This window comes from Apaloderma vittatum, unplaced genomic scaffold (genome assembly GCF_000703405.1).
Source record: "Apaloderma vittatum isolate BGI_N311 unplaced genomic scaffold, ASM70340v1 scaffold14249, whole genome shotgun sequence".
In the NCBI taxonomy this organism is placed as follows: domain Eukaryota; kingdom Metazoa; phylum Chordata; class Aves; order Trogoniformes; family Trogonidae; genus Apaloderma; species Apaloderma vittatum.
The window spans coordinates 53,981-71,267 of record NW_009737096.1 but is presented as its reverse complement, the minus strand read 5'-3'; the positions used below and the strand labels follow the sequence as shown (position 1 = coordinate 71,267).

At 45.3% G+C, this 17,287-nt stretch overlaps 1 protein-coding gene across 1 annotated transcript in view; it reads right to left on the bottom strand.

The window, feature by feature from the left end:
• LOC104279811 (netrin receptor DCC-like) overlaps positions 1 to 17,287 on the bottom strand; it is a gene marked incomplete at both ends in the record, with an annotated part of 78,845 nt that overhangs the window by 11,889 nt on the left and 49,669 nt on the right. Inside the window, 6 exon segments of the mRNA XM_009877226.1 lie at positions 2,690 to 2,722; positions 5,831 to 6,025; positions 7,633 to 7,740; positions 9,397 to 9,535; positions 11,913 to 12,151; positions 15,472 to 15,567. Coding sequence (XP_009875528.1) covers positions 2,690 to 2,722; positions 5,831 to 6,025; positions 7,633 to 7,740; positions 9,397 to 9,535; positions 11,913 to 12,151; positions 15,472 to 15,567 — 810 coding nt within the window.

Below are 17,287 nucleotides of genomic sequence, written 5' to 3'. Positions count from 1 at the left end.
GCTCTAAAGCGCTCCTAATCGCAGTGTGTGAGTGTGTTGTGACCCCGGGGTTATATTGTGCTCAGCAAAGCCGGTATCTCCACGGGAGACCACTCAATGTTGTGATTTTTTAGATTTAGCCCACGCTGCAACACCTTAGCGGGAGCCGAACCCAGCGGAAAATGTAGCCAGGATACCGGAGGCTTCAAAAAACCCAACCCTGTGTGCCTGATTTTAAGTTTATTCCTTTTTTTTTTAAGTTTATTCCTTTTTTTTTTAAGTTTAGTCCTTTTTTGAGTGCACTTTTCAAGGCATTATCCACAGCATTTTCCTCGCAAGCAGCTGCCCCTTTCTTTGGCATCTGGAGCTGCCGTTCCTTTGGGACGGGGGGCTGGAAACCTTTCCGAAACAATCGAAGTTTGAAAACCAAGCCCAAAGCAGCAGAGTCAGCGAATAACCTTTCTTCTGAAAATTTCAAGCACGTCTTCCGCGACACTTTTCATTTTTCTAGACCTTAACAAAGAGTTTCTACACCTGCTTGGTAAACATAACCCGATGACGGAGTTTAAAAGGCTTTTTTTTTGATTTCTTTTCCCCCCTAGAAGGGGTTATTCTGATAAACGGGATATTTCTCATTTCTTTCCACGAGTGAGGAGCATCCCAGACCACTGTTTGTTGACATAAAGATCTGAAACCGCTCGTCCTTTCGCCGCTGCTATGCTCTGAGTTTGCAGAAGAGCTTTGGAACCATCAAAAGCTTCAGCAGGGGAAAAAAAAAAAAGAAAACTAAAAAAAGTAGAGGCAAACGATGCTTTCTGAAGTCACAGGAGATGACGTGAGTGTTTTAGGGCTGGAGACGCAGAAAAATTATGAGTTTCCCCTATTTATGATTATCTAGATAGTTTACACGACCCGTTTCACAGCAGGTACGTTTTCAGAAAACAATCTCAACGTATTGAAATTTCCTAAGATAAGGAGAAACATTTGTTCAAAACCGTCTACGGTTCCTTTTATCAAAATTTACAGGGGATGTTATAAAACATCCACAGTCCCAAGGCAGAAAAGGGCTTTTTTTTTTTTTAACGCTGTTGCCAAGATCTAATTCCGACGGCAACACAAACCTCCTGACGAGTCTTCTATTGACGGACGAAAAGAATTTAATATTGTTTCATCAAATGAAAACGGAGGCGAGATAAAACACGACGAATTCATCTTCGCCCGCTTTGCCTCTACATATTTCAGATGAAAACGATAAATACGGGATTTTTTTTTTAGACTCTGGCTCATGTGAAAGCAGCTGGTCTCACATACATAAGGTTTGTGACAACAAAAGAAATCTCTCTGGAGGATCTGAAACTGTGATTTTATCCTTCCTTTTATATTCTCGGTTTTTCTACCTTTGCGGATGCGCTCCCATACGCCTTCAGCAGGCACGAGTCAAGAATTCGCTGGCGCGGTTTAGAAAACCACCAGCAAAAACTCAACTTTCCACCCGTTTTTTGCTTTTTCTTCTCCGTTTTCAGACCGAACCGAACTCGACAATTTTTTTCCCCGGCGACACCTTCGTGCGGAAGCCTCTCCTCGGTTTTCCAAACCCGACCGAAAACGCCTTCAATGCTGATTGGAAAAAAATAAGACGGACGATCTCCTTCCAGGTCTTTTTATAACTCGGCACTTTCACCCTTTAAAATTTGTTTTTATCTATTCGAACCCGACGTTTTTCATTTGTAAAAACAGGCCCGTCGAGCAAAAATGGTTTTTAATCTTACGATTTGGACGCTTCTACTTCTTTCAGCAAACCGTACGCTGAAACCAAAGGGGGAATTCCCAAAACTGGCTGAGAGAGGGTGTCTCCAAAGCGCTACTTTGGGGTGAGACCGTACGTGTCACCCGGTACAAAATCAAATCTGAGTGGAGAAATACGCCTTGGGGATACTTCCAGGGGGAAGTAAAACCTGTGAAAGGGTCTAGACTTGAGTTTCGTCTTCTAAATAATTCGTTTTCCCTAAGGAAGACAACCTGCAAGAGCTCAGCTCGGTAAATTGGGGTAATTTGAGGGGTAAATTGGGGTAAAATGTGAAGTCAAGCCAGGGATTTACACCTCACTTGACCTTTTTCAACTAGTTGGAACCCAAATAAACCTCCTTGAGCTTTCCAACGTCACCCGGACCGTTCCCTTGGGCAGATGTCACAGAAATACCCGATGCTCCAGTTGGAACTGAAAGAAATACTTAGGACTAAATAAGTAAAAAAAAAAAATAATTAAAAATCCTAGCAACAGACTGGAGCCAGGAGCAGCGGAACTGTGACTCATCAGCCTATTTGGAAAATGTAATGATAATGCCTTGAAAAGTTGACTAAACTTTGCCATTATTCGACTCGGAAAGAAGAAATGATGATTTCTCCCAGCGAGGCTTTCTGAACTTTAAACCCTAACTCACGAAAGGTCGCGAGAGGAGCCCTGAAATTAAGCCGAGCTTAATTGCACTTAACGCGAATTACTCCGGCGAAGCTCCAAATTTATTCCGCGCCGAGAAACTGTGACGGTTTAATTGGCCCTTCAGAAGAAGAGACGAAACAACTGCCTCTCCCGAAACCTCCCAGCCTCCCCCACGTCAAAGCGGCGGCCTCAGCCCGGCAGAACTTGATTAACGAAGGGAATTAGCGCGCCCGCCTCGTTAGGACACGACGAAGAGCGAGGGCGCCTTACCTTGGTCGTTGGCCATTTTGTCGGGGTGCTCGACTGCAAGAAAGAAGAGAGACGACGTCAGCACAGGCTGAACCCCGCGGGTATTTTCACCCCGAGTTCTTCCATTTTTTTCGCCACTCTCTCCTCCTTTCTCGCTTTTAATTAAGTTTAATCAAGCCGGAAAGTAAAGACAGACGCCGCTTCTTTAAATAATTCCATCACCCACGAGCTGAAAGGTGGGTCTGACTTGTGTGCTCGTTGTTTCAACTTTTTTTTACAAAGGGGTTTCAACGTATTTACGTGGTTTTTGCGTCACACCCATCAAAGGGTGCCAGACGAGACTTGGCAATTGGAGAGACGTCTTAAAACCCTTCCCGCACGGCTACGGCTTCTGTTTCGGAATTAAACCTTGCTCCGACTCCTAAGTAGCTGCCATCAGAGAGCATTAATGAGCCCTCTGCTTCAGAAATTATGCCAGAATCTTAAGTACAGGAAACGCAGGGGAGGGGGGAAATAAATAAATGATTTGGCACATGAATCTGGAAGGCAAATCACCGGCGCCTGCAGGTGCAGAGCACATCACTCTTAAAAATCCTGAATAAACACCCTCTCGATCGGGGTAGAACAAAGGGAAATAGTTGAACCAGCAAGAACTTGCATTTATGGAGACATCGAAGAGCGATTCTGGCGACGCCCAAACCCTCCGCTAAATTTTTTCACCCCCTCGCGCGACTTTTTCACGCGGGCGAAGAGGAGCAGAGAGGCTGTGCGGAAGGTTATCACCTCCAACGTTCCAAAAATCCAGGATTCTGCACTTCTTCGCCGGGATATCACCTTTCCCTCGGGGCCAATATTCCGCCCGGTGCCAGGTCTGAATATTCCGGTGCAGGTTCTGAACTGGGACGGACTGGTTTTGAACTGGGCTGAGGCACTGAACCATCGAGGCAGCATTAGAGGGCACTGCAGGGCTGGGAATGTTGCCCCACATCACCCCTCTCAAAAAGGAGTGGGGGGAACTGCATCATCTGTGATTTTAGGGCTTTTTAAAGCAACTTTTAATGTGGAAAAGCCCGTGAATAGTTCTCCCTGCTGATCTTAGCGCGATGGGAATAACTGGGAGGGTAGGAAAGCTCAGCCCGTGGCCTCTTCTTCCTCCTCTCCCACTCTTCTCTTTCAAATCACAACTGCTCCAGGGGTTTTGTTGAATAAAATGCTTCTTCATGCATTAACAGGCAACTCTGGTCTCAGTTTTTAAAGCGTTTCGCACCATTCTGACGAGCGGAATGCCACGTTTTTCTTTAATTAAAGGAGCTCAAGGAAGGTCTGTTCGGAAATCTGGATTAGGTAAGGCTGAGCAGAAGAAAGCACAAGCATTTAGTAAGTGCAGACGGAAAAACCAAAATTGCCGTCAAGTTATTCGAAAGCTGGAGGAAATCCTCCTCTTTTTTCGCCTGTCACCGCTTCCTTCGTTCGCTTTTTCGCTGTCACATTTCAACAGGCAGCTCTGAGGAAATTCCTGTGCGACTTCGGGAATTTCTCCAAATGCATAAAAGCGACGTAGAGCTGGAATTTAAGGGCACGTGCTGCGCAAGGCTGCAAAATGCACGTACTGCTTGGGCTTTCTCTTCCATAAACACATATATATGTAAAAAGAATATTGACCAAAGTCTTCCAGACTCGCCAAGGAGGAAGAAAAATCCTCGTAACGACCTCAAATTTTGGCCAAATTACCTACCAGATAAAAGGTGGGAGGTTCGACCCCATTTTATCCTTTGATTCCAGGCCTGTATCGGATTCTTCACGCTTTTCTGCCATAAATTTAACCAGTCGGAGCGTAAAAAAAAGCAGATCCTGTCGTAGCCTGATTGAAGCTCACAGCGTCACGACAATTTCCACGCGCATCTTCTGCTAATAATCATCGAGGGCATTTTTTTTTGCATAATTCAGACGTCAGGAAGTCTTTTTACCTCGAGTGCGGGGCTCGATTTGTCCAAAAAAAGGGTTGAATAGTATCGAACGTGACATATTTAGGGTGGCTCTCATTAAATATTCAGGGCAGGCTATGAGCCACAGTCCTTGTAGGCGATTTCAAGATGCAACAAATGCAGAAATTCACCTTTTCGGTATCTGTTGGTGCTGTCTGATCCAGACTTCAGTTCCCAAATGAGTTTCGTGGTACTTTTGGGTAAAAATTACGAAGGAGGTGCCATCAGGAGCATTAATCTTTGGGTTTACTTCGGTTTGAGCCTGAATTTCTCTCATTTCCCTCCCATCCAGCCCAGCCCACGTCCAATTTTCCACTACCCTCTGCCAACATGTTTCTTCTACGTATTTTTTACGTATAAATCGCCAGGGGAGGCAAGGCTCTCTCGTACGCCACGGAGCAGTTTCGCCGTTTATGTCATTGGAGTTGGTTGGGGTTTTTTTTTCTTCATTAATTACACGTTTTTTTGAGGAAGCAATTTCAAACCTTTGTGCAAAGGAATGAGTGACAGGTAAAACAGAAAGGCGAGCACCCCGCTTCCCACTCGCGGCGATACTAGTACCTAGTAATTTCTGGGGAGATTATGTCAGGGCTTCACGCAGGCAAGAGAGAAGAGAAATAACTCTCCGCATTAATTTGAAATCAAGTCTGATACGAGAGTGGTTTCCTATCAAATCAGGGCCGAAATCCCAGCCCCTCTCCAAAAAAAATCCGCGCTCCTGTTTTGCCTGCTCCTTCCCCCCCGGTCACGAAAGGAGGGAGCAGGTATTAATTAATCTGGTGTTAATAACAGGTTGTGGAAAAATAGCCGCGACAACTTAGCCCACGCAAAGGCTCGCTGGGATTTGAAATGGGAATTTTGCACGCCCACTCCGTCGCCAGGAGCGAGGCGTGACAGGTTCCTACGGTCCCCCAGAGGATCCCAAACGAGAAGGGACCTCCCTAGAGAAACCCAGTCGAATCCAATTAGTTTTATTATCGATGGCAGAAAACGAGGCGGTGTCAGAGCGGCCTGAATTTAAAAACGCTGCCTCGTTACATGGTTTACTCGTAGCAACCACCACGGCTGGCATTTTGCTTTTATCTCCCCACAACCACTTCAAGTGGCAAAGTCGGGGCCAACACAGAATTAACCTTCCTTCAAATGAAGAATTAAAAAGTTTGGCGACGATCCAAACCTTTCAGCGTGCGGAAGAAAATGGGATCGGAGAGGGGGCCCACTCCTTTGGCGTTGCGAGCTTGGATTCGGAAGTAATAAACGGTGTCGAGGTTGAGGTCCACGATCTGGTGGGTGAGCCGGTCGCCGCTGATCGACTCCATGATCCAGTCGTCGATGGGCGCGTTCTTGTCCAAAGTGTAGAAGAGGATGTAAGCTGGAGGCAAAAAATCAAACACAGCCGTGCGGTTAGTGCTTCAACTCCCGCGCCAAAATACAGACGAGGTTGAGATTTCTTCGAAATCGGGGGTTTCAAAAGCACGGCCGGCGGGTCTCCGATGGAAAGAGCTTAGAGGAACGCAAGGAAAACACACGTTTGCCTATTTTTAGAACCAAACCTGTGGAGTCGTTTCTGCCTTGCTGCAAGAACCGTCGATTTAAGGAATGTAAAACCCGGTAGCGCGTTAAAAGGCTGTTAAAAGCGCATTTCTCAGATTCAGGTGCGCCATTCGGGCTGAGAGCTGCCATAAAGCACGCGGGCTTTAGCATTTCAGCGCTGAAATAAAACTAAACGGTGTTAATGAAACCCATCAATTACCGCGTGCTTATGGGAAGCCAGGAAATATTTCCGGGCGGCTACAGGGGAAAGAATGAAGGATTAAAAATGTCGGTAACTCTGAATTTTGGTGACTTAAAGAGTTCTACAACAGCTACGTGCCACAGAATAGAACTTGAAAATTTTAGAACTCGAAGAGTAGAAGTACTTTTAGGGAATGATAATAATTTATAAGGATGACCTCGTCATTAAATGAAATTTTGGGAAATAAAAAAAAAGCCCACAAGCAAGGCTGAGAGGTCGAGCGTATCGTGCAACACCAGTCTCTGCCTAGCGTTGAAAATACCTTCTCTTTTTTTTTTGCTACCTGGTAAATTAGTCGTATACAAAAAAAATTCCACTCTAAGTCTGGTCCACCAGAAATCATTCCATGCGAAGGGTCGCACGGGTCACCAAGAGCGGTGTTAGGATGGAAACGATGTATTTTTTTCTGTGTGTGGTGGTTTTTGCTTTGATTTTTTTTTTTGATATGACAGGATTTTATTTCCAGGCTCGTAGTTCGGGGTTACTAAAGCAGTTTTTGAAGATGAGCAAAATTCCTCCTAAGAGCTACACGCCTCTATTAACAGCCTGAAACGATCATTTAAATGCAAACTCCGCTCTATTTTTCTAACTAAAATAACACTGAAGGTTTGTAATGGATTTCTTAATGAGGCACTAAGGTTATACGTGGTATTTTGGAAAATAAAATCTGTCATCGTGAAACATCCATTAAGTTAAATTCTTGTCAGTCACCGTTAGGATTTTTTGGTGGTGATTTTTTTTCCCCTCTTGATCATCATTGCCTTAAATTGTTATTGTAAAGTTAAATATCTCCCAATAAATTCTCCCACGATGTGCTGCACCGAGCAACCTATCATTATGTGTATTATGTATCCCATTATTGCCAAACAAAATACTTGGTATTAGTCATTTCTAATTATCACGGAGCAGCACGTACCACAAAACCTTCACTTTCAGGGCGGCGTTTTTTAACTCGGATTACAGCTCTTAGCATTGAAAAAGAAAAGATGCACATCCCTCGAGGTCCAAGACCTTGCAGCATCCCCAACGCTGCCTTGAATCTCGGCCGATCAAAGTAAGAGAAAATAAAATACCGTCGGCTCAAAGAGCATCCGAGAGAAAAACATGACGGAGATAGGGAGCGAAAGCTGCGAATGATCAGAGGAGTAAATAAATGGAGAAAACAGGATAATTTAAATACTTACCAGTGATTTTTCCATTGGCTTCCAAGGGCGGCTGCCAGCTGACGACGACAGCCCGGGGCTTCCCTTCCCGCGTAATCACTGTCAAATCCTTGGGAGCAGAAGTTGGAGCTGAAAACAACGGGAAAGAAGCAAAACCAGGAGTTAAAAGTCATCTTCTTCTGAATTCTTTAAAAACAAACTACTCGGGCGACACTTAGATCCTCCCAAACGCGAGTGTCCTTAGATGAATTTTCAAACCTAGGATTTGTCTCAAAGTGGTATTTTCCTAGCGGCAACTGCCCAAAACCACGGCGCGGGGATACGCTGGGATACAGCGGACAGCACTTCTCCTCCTCCCATTAATATAAGTTAAAAGCCACCGGGAACATCTAACAGACTTTGGGAGCCCTACGTATTTAATAACAGTAATAATATCGTGGCTTCTCTAGCAGGAACCCAGCGCAAAACAAATCTGAATATTTTAAAACCGCGGAGGAGAAAGGAAAAAGAGGTAATTATTAAAAAATAGTGAAAATTGAGGAGATAAACACCGGTGCTGAGCTCGTCGGTTGTTCACTTAGGCTGTCTCGTCGGTTTAAAACCAGCGTACTAGAAGAAACTTGCAGGAGACAACCCTTTTCATAACTGAATTGCACTCGATTTTCAAAGGCAAAATCGCCCTTCCCTTTACTTTTGCCGAGCCTACCCTGTCATATTTCCCAGCTTCACATAAACGATTCAATTCTACTCAAGTGCAGCCACCTCCCGGTATGTAAAGAGCATCTTTATCTTAAAAGCTCTTTTCCATTCTCTGATATTATCCCTCTCGACATGTTTTTGTGCCCTAACCCTTTTCCCTTCCCCCTCTTTCTGCCTTTTGTGAGGTTCAACCAGCAAAGCCTGTAAGCCTGGAAATCTAAGGACACGGATATTTCATGAAACTCTTTTTTTTTTTTCCCATTTGTCAATGGAACTTCGGTTATCTGCTGGTAGAAATCAGGTTGCAATGGCACCGAGTGCATTCAAGACCGCCAGTCATCCTCAGAAAAATACAGCATGGACTGCACTGGGGTCCAAATGTATGAAGAAAAATATCTTTAAGCAAAACAACAGACGTTTTTACCTCTGGACAAGATAAAAACTAGATGGAAAAACTAGTGGTTCGGCAATATAAAGCCGTGTGCAATTCAGCGGAGTGATTTAAAAGCAAATTGACTCCGGAGTCGCAAAAGAGCCTCTGGACAAGATAAAAACTAGATGGAAAAACTAGTGGTTCGGCAATATAAAGCCGTGTGCAATTCAGCAGTGATTTAAAAGCAAATCGACTCCGGAGTTGCAAAAGAGGAGCTCAACAGCTCGTTCTAAGAGAACACAGGGTTAGAAAACTGCGCCTTTATTTATTATAAAGTTTTTTCAACTAAATGGATAACTTAGGAAGTCACGAATTTGAGACAAAGCCACACAGAACTTCCCAAGCCACAATTCTGCAGTAGCAAAACCTTTATATAATAGTAAGTGAATATTTGTTCTCACCCAATTTTGGCTTTCTTTGAAAAGTGGATATTATTTTAAATCACTAGCAATAAAAATCATGGATATTCATTATATTCCACGCACATACCACTCCCTCCTAACTTCTCGTGACAATGACGACCTGCTCTGCTCCCCGTGGAGAAAACAAGAAGGAATACAGTTAATTTTGTCCGTACGCTGTCAGTTTACGCAGTTAGGATGAAGCTTTTTCTGACAAATCAACCAAGGAGTAACTTTGTGGCCGATTCTTACCCGCTTCGTAGGTGGTGGCGTGGGCGGTCATGCTCCACGTGCTGGACCGTCGGCCCTTGGTCACCATGACGGAGAACTCGTACATGGTGTTTGGCTTCAGCCCCATCACCGTGTGGCTCAGCGCCGTCGTATCTGCCGACTACACAGCGAAAGAAATCTTTTTAATACCTCCTGATTTTTTGGAGGAGGCTCCGAAAGCGTTTTTACCCCCGAGAGCGCTCCCCGCTTCCTGGGGTTAACATATATTTACGACCGAGATGGAAACGCGACGCAGGAGCTCTGCAACGAAGATGCGTTTTGGCGTTGGCAAACCACGCTTTCTGCTGGGCGGAACGTAATGTGTTTCTACATCAGGTTACATCCGAAGCGTGTTATTGATCCGCCGCCTCGCTGTGCCACGTTAGGAACAACTAAACATATTGATGTTGGTGTGAATATTAAGTCGTTCGTTTGTTTTTAAGGTGATTGAGGCCTGCGCTGCGGCCTGAGGGTGGAAACAACTGAAGTAAAAAAAAAAAAAGGCAGTAAAAAGCAGTAAAAAAAAGCAAAAAGAAAATTATCGGGCAAATTGGCGATGACTGAATAAAAACCATCCTCTCCCAACTTATCTGCGCTAGAGGTTTACCCCGGCAGAGCATCTGTAAAATTTTAAGGTGGTTAAGGCCTGCGCTGAGGCCTGCAGGTAGAAACAACTGGAGGCCAAGCAGCAAAAAAAAGCGAAAAGAAAATTATCAGGCAAACTGGTGACGACTGAATAAAATCCATTCTCAACCAACTTATCTGCACTAGAGGTTTACCCCGGCAGAGCACCTGTAAAAATTTTAAGGTGACTGAGGCCTGCGCTGCGGCCTGAGGGTGGAAACAACTGGAGGCCAAGCACCAAAAAAGCAAAAAGAAAGTTATCAGGCAAATTGGCGACGACTGAATAAAAACCATCCTCACGCAACTTATCTGCACTAGAGGTTTACCCCGGCAGAGCACCTGTAAAAATTTTAAGGTGACTGAGGCCTGCGCTGCGGCCTGAGGGTGGAAACAACTGGAGGCCAAGCAGCAAAAAAAACTGAAAAGAAAATTATCAGGTAAATTGGCGACAACTGAATAAAATCCATCCTCACGCAACTTATCTGCACTAGAGGTTCACCCCTGCAGAGCATCTGTAAAGATTTTAAGGTATTTGAGGCCTGCGCCGCGGCCTGTGGGTGGAAACAACTGGAGGCCAAGCGCACCGGCAGCAAAGAAAAGTAAAAATTATCAGGAAAACTGGCGACAATTGAATAAAATCCAGCCCCAGGCAACTTATCTCCAGTAGAGGTTTACCCTGGCAGAGCGCCTCCCTCTGTAAAAATTCATAATGAAGCAAGGACATCACTCCTAACCTGTTGTTCAAACCCTACTCAACCACTTGCCAGAGCTGGCATAAATGTAGAGCTTATACAAATTATTCTTTGACTAAGGCTGGATTTCAATACAGGGAATAATAATTTTCTCCCCCGGCAAAGACATCTGAAGAAATGAAATGATTTCTGCCAAAAAATATTCCTCAGTGCGACTGAGGGTAACTAAATCTGGTGAAGTGCTCAGATATCGCACACAATTAGGAAAAATTCAAGTGGAAAAAGCTCTAAGGGCTGAACCTATCCTTGGACAAAACAGCCTGTGGTGGAACATAAAGACATCGGGTTCTCTTTTGCAGAAAGAAAGTTATTTGTCTCCAGCTGAGCGTTTCTCTTTGGGCGGTTCGCTCAATACTAAATATTAGCATTTCACTACTCCAAGCGTCCTTGAAGTTAATGTCACGTGGAGATGAAGGGGACGCGACTGTGTCACGTACCTCTAGTACTGGCACATGGCGCCCGTTTGGGACGATTTGCGTGAAGCTGGTGGGGCAAAATTACCTTTATCAACTCCCAACCGCATCGGGAAAGGCTAAACCTTTCATTATACTCCAGCGGACAGGCGGTTTCGAAGCAACGGGAGTCATCAAGGGGAAAAATCTCCAAAGATTTGGGAATTCCACGCCATCCTCTGGCGTCTGGAAAGGCCAACCTATATCCAGAGACATCCCTCAGGCTCTACACAGAGGAGCCTCCACGCTGGAGAAAGCATGGCCTTAGAAAACTGACTTTTTTAGGACAGAGAACAGCAAAAAATGAGTTTTCTCAGAAGCTAATCTTCGTTTTTTCCCCTTTGGGAATGCGTAATATGGGTGGGTGGAATTGCCACACAGCATGGGTGGGTCTGTAATCATTATTTCTACGCTATCGTGCTACCAAATCCGCGACTGATTTATACCCGATTGGTAAAGATTAAAGATCAAAACGGAATTACAGCAATGGGCGCGTGGAATTCGAACATTTTCATCCAACACAACACCTAGGTTTCTAGGAAGCAACAGCTACGAAAACAAGTGCCTGAAACAGAAATTTGGGTCAAGGCAAGCTCGCAAAAAGCCAAGTCGAAGGCCCTGCAAACAAACCACGGACGGAACGGCTCGGAAATCCGGTTCGAAATTTCACCTTGTACTTAGCACTCGTCGAATAGCTCGTTCTCCATCGGACTGTGTAGAAGCGAACCTCCGCAGTCTTTTGGTTTTTTGGGACAGAGTTGTCTGCCCAGATGACCCTCACCGCGTCGTGCGTAAGTGCGACAGCCTGGACACCTACTGGTGGGAGCATGGGGGTGGAGATATCTGGGACTGAGGTAGGGAAATCATCAAGCAAAGGATAAAAATCAACTTCTAATGGATCAATGGGGTCTGGGTCCATACATCACCCAATGAGCATTCCAAAAGAAACGAACAGGTACGTTAAAACAGAAAAAAACCAAAAGAAAACAAAGCAAACCGAAACACAAACAGCCACCAAGGGGCACACAGCACGATGGGTTAAATGCATGGCATTAATGAGGAGGAGGAACATGAGGAGAACAGAAAGAAAGGCATTAATGCAAAATGAGACGGCAGCGGCGACATTTCAAGTTACATCACTACAACAGAAACCACCCGGCTCTTATTTTTCACCGTTCCAGGTGTGCTCGGTTTCCTTCGCACGAGACAAACCCAGCACACATCGTCTCTCCTTAAAACGATTTACTTTCTCTTAAAGAAACCAAATTGCTCCCATGACACGCTATCGGAAACGCCTCCAAAGCAGAGAGTGTGTCGTCTTCCAACCTAATCCACGTGCCCTCACACGTAGGAGTAACCTACTCTTTTCTCTCTGGACAGCCTCTTTCGCTGGTTTAGGATCTTGAATGCAACAGATTCTGCATCTGCTTCAACATTTGTTGGGCAAAACAACCTGAAAAACTTCACTGCTGAAGCGAAAGTTGACAGCCTCTTTCGCTGGTTTAGGATCTTGAACGGAACAGATTCTGCATCTGCTTCAACATTCGTTGGGCGAAACAACCTGAACAACTTCACTGCTGAAGCGAAAGTCTTGGAGTTGTTGGTTTAATACCGTCAACGTGTTAAATGTGTAGCAGACGTGGAGTATTTTCAAGTGGGCTTCTTCCTCCAGGACCAAGAACTACGAGGCGGTCTTCGGGGAGCAACGCCACGGCAAGGGGCTATGCAACTCCGGAGGAAAATTCCGGCTGGCTTAATTATCGAGACCTTTCCAACGGCCGGTTACCTGAGGCTGTCGAGGTTGCCCCCCTTTTCCTTCCACTCTGTTGCAGAGGTTTCTCCTCTGAGATGTTGGGTCAGTAGCAGATTGCTGCTCTTACAGGGAAGAAAAAAACCACCAGCAACCACCCGGGCACAGAATTCCTCTTCTGACCCGCGTTCGCTTTGATGACATTCCCGCTCTCGGCTTCTCCGGGGTGACGGCACCCACCTGGGAACCGGGGGCCGTTTCGACTCGGTTTAAATACCTCTGTCCTTCTTGAGGCACCCAGTCAACCCCTGCTCAAACTACACTTACCGACTCCTTCTTTACTAACTGACTCGTTAGTTACCACGCTGACTGACTCGTTTGCCAGCGGCGATTCTTCTCCGCGTCGTTTCAAAATGCAGCAGGTAAAGCGCAGCAGAAGCACGCCAGAAAGCTGCTTCGGGGCTTTTTCCCCCCTCCTAAAATAATGTGGCAATTAATTAATCAAAGCATAAACGACTCTATTATTTCCTCCCTGCTACAGCGTCTGTCTGCTTCCCCTGCAGCTCCAGCTGCTGACACTCTTTGATCGCTCCCGTCGCACCTTTTCTTGTAATTCTGATTCAGGACTCGGGGAGGGCACAGCCTGCGGGTGGAAAACCGGAGGAGACGCGGATGTTTAAAACGTGTGACGAGCCATCAGCTTTCCCCTTCTTCCCGGGGAGGAACAGGGCAGTTGCATCATTTTTTTCTCACTCCAACCAAGCAACTCAAGCTCCAGAGAGAAGCGAACAGTTTTTATTTCCTGAAGTTTTCCAAAAGAATTGGCTGTAAACTTTGCAAGGTGAGCGACAACCCTCTTTCTGTTGGGTTTTTCTACAAACTTACGTCGGAAGCCGAGGCGTTATTTTAGCAAATCCTGCACTTCCTTGCCCAGACTGCAAACTCAAGTCCTGCTGCAGAGGATTCCGACGCGAGGCTGCGTTTAGCAAAATAAATGGTCCATCAATCAAGGGAATTCAGTTTCTGAAACATGTCATCACCAACCTGAGGAAGAAGGAACTCTCAATAATCCACCTGTGGCTGACAACAGGTCCTTAAATACTCCCTCTGTTTGTTTTGGGGGGTGTTTTTCCATTTTCTATTACTTACGCGCAGACATCTGTCCTTCTCTTGTCAGGAAACAGTTCCTCGCTCTCTTCGGAGTTTTTCCGCCAATATTTCCCGTTATATAACTCCAGTTTGTTCATTGTAACCACACAAGCAGACACCGATATCGTTTCGGTTCCGAGAGCTTACATACAGTCACAAAATCAAATCCCCCAGGCCAGTTGAGATAATTTTTAAATAGAATCGACAGGGAACCAAAAGAAAAATGAAAAAGTATATATGGATCCTGAGGCAAACTCACCGGGTAAGATTTTACAACACAAGAGTGACTCCACATGAGAAGAAAGATCAATAATTTTGAGCCACAAGTTCCCTAGAACTTATTCTATCTCACGTAGCTTGTTACGGTCGCCCCAGATTGTGTAAATCTTTTTTTTTTTTTTTTTAAATTCTCCTTACTTTCCAAGATTTCTTATGGGAATACTTCACAAAACCACATGGAAAACCAAAAAAAGCTATTTCTTTTTTTTTCCCTTGGCGAGCCACAGAAGCGCCATTTGGTTGAGTTATTCCTCGCGGTCCACCCACGCCAGCGTCAGCGATCGGGTTTGCTCTCAGTGACACAGCTCCCCTTGCAGGCAGCTCTGAACACCGTGGGTGAAACGCGAGAAAAAAACCAGCCCCAAATGATGGTGTCCCTCCAGAGGAAAAGCATATTTTTGTATTTTTTAATTCTTTTTTATTTTATTTTGTCTCAGTTTTGTTCTTTGTCCGTCCCACTCGCTCACCGGTGACGGCAGAAAAAACCACGGGGCGGTCCGGAAGACTAACTACACGAGAATAATTTGCATTTTAGCAACTTTGCGAGCGTCCCAACACCGCAGCTGTGAAAACGAGTTGCCTAAAAGCACCCTGGCTCCGTTTCTGCTGGCTAATTTCTTCCGTGAGCCTTATCTCCCGCCAAGAAAATCCTTCACCTTCTGCAACTCATCTACCCGCTTTTGGAGGCGTGCGTGGTTTTAGCTAATTCATTTTAATTCAGGCTGCTTTAAGAAAAAAATAAAATAATTTCATCTGGGCTTAATTCAGCAAAGCGATTCGGCGCCGCTGGGCCCCGATCTTTAAATATTTAAATTGTTTGGGAGTCCTGCTTCTCCCAAAGCCAACCGGGAGCGAAGAGCAAGCGCCCCGTTCGATTCACGCAGCCAATTTCTGCGGAGGGTAAATAATTCATTCGAGCTGTGGAGTTCCCAATAAAAGGAAAAATTAAGCTGATTTACTCTGGTGGTTGCAGAGCAAACTCGACCGGGATGTTTTGCCCGGCGTGGAGCTCAGCGAGGTGGATTTGGAACTGGGATTTTTTGGCTCTCACCTGTCATGGAGCGGGTGGTCGCGCTCTCATACAGGGGCACCCCCTCGCCCGCGTTGTTGAACGCCTTCAGGGAAATCACGTAGTGGGAGCTCGGCTCTGCAGGACAAAACAGAAAAGGAAAAAGAAAGCACATTCCGGTAAAAAATTAGGGAGGCGGGACAGATGAGCACTTGCCTGAACGAGAAATAAAAACAAGAAAACAGAGTTAAGGGAACGCTCATGCAACGTGAGGAGCAAAATGCATTTTCCGTCTTATTTATCTCAATCTCCTGGTGCCGCCTTTACCATGAGCGACCTGAAATCCTCCGTTAAATTCCTTTTGCGCCGGTTTAATTTTATTCGTGCGCAAGAAAAATCGTACGGCTGAACAGCCCGGGCTGCCCGAACCGGGAAACGGCCTCTTCCAAGTCCTTCGCTGAAAAAATAACAAATATTTGTACGTGAGGAGGCATCTATTAAGGTGACATGGCAGCAGAATTATAGATTTCATCTACGTTACCACCACAGCAGCTCAGCGTGATTAATGTGATTACAGTGAATCTGCAAGGAGTAAATAATCTTTAAATACTCTCTATTGTCACTAATCTCCTTCCCACCCCCTTATTTTGTGCTTTGTTTTACACCCAGAAGTAACTCGCTTACTATTCGGGCTTCCGCGGCGGAAGAGCTCCACTTTCAAAATCGCCACACTAACGCCGAGCGCGTTAATAACTCCCTGCGCACGCTTATTAATTCCGTTGGTACTCACCCTAATATCATTAGGCAGGAGGAAATTATTTTGTATTGAGATGTAAGTATATATTTCCATATGATTTCCATTCTGTATGAGCACGCGACTTTTCATTTCCCACTTAAGCCAGGGCTGCAATTTGGATTCCACGCCAAGATTTATTTATTGAGCCTCAATAAACCGTCACGTCCGGAAGTTTCTGCAGAAGAAGCAGCGACTTGCGCGCGCACGACGCGGATTTAACCGTGAGAGATGACTCGAGACGCCCGATTCTACAAATCCCCCTCAAAACCCCCACCGAACTGTCAGGTCTAATCAAAATAACGTCGGGAAGTCCCGCTAATGACTAAGCGAAATGAGTGATTTGCTGCTAATTTGCTCGTGAAAAATGCCCTCGTGGAAATTTGATAAATTAGGTGAGGAAAATGGGATAAGTTCAGGGGGAAATTTAAAACCGGAGACCAGTCAGCACATCCTTCATCACGATATATAGCCCATCGGGTTTTATAAATCGAACGGCCCGACGCGTGATCGATGTTCAGAACCAGCTTGGCGAAGGTTACATTTGCAAAAACGAGCCGAGGGTGAGGATCTGCGGCTTTCTGTTCCAACCATGAAAAATGCAGGTGGTTAATTCGAGCTAACTGAAGCCATAAAGAATTGCTTGAGTGTCCTCTTGGAGAAGAGGGGGAAAAGGCAATTTCCCACAAAACGTTTGAAGACAGTCTTAAGAGTTAAGCCAAATATATCAATTCTGAATTTTTCTCCACCCCAACCCTAGGATGATGATGTTACTGTTTTTATTTGCTATTCTGGAGCAGGAGAAGGAGGGAATTATGTTTTTTCCCTGTCTGAAGAGATCACTTCTTGCCTTTGGAGAAGCCGAGCAAAGAATTCCGTTTTAATTAGAGCATCAGCCCCGAATGCCACACGTTGGTGCCGAACACGCTCTGGACATCAAGCCGTGCTCCGCGGTTCAATTTTTTTTAAAAAAAAAAAAGACGAGAAGTTCAAATTAAACATGAACAAAATTGATCAGACAATGAGGCAGCTGCAGATCCAGGACCCTTCTTTCTTCTTTTCCTC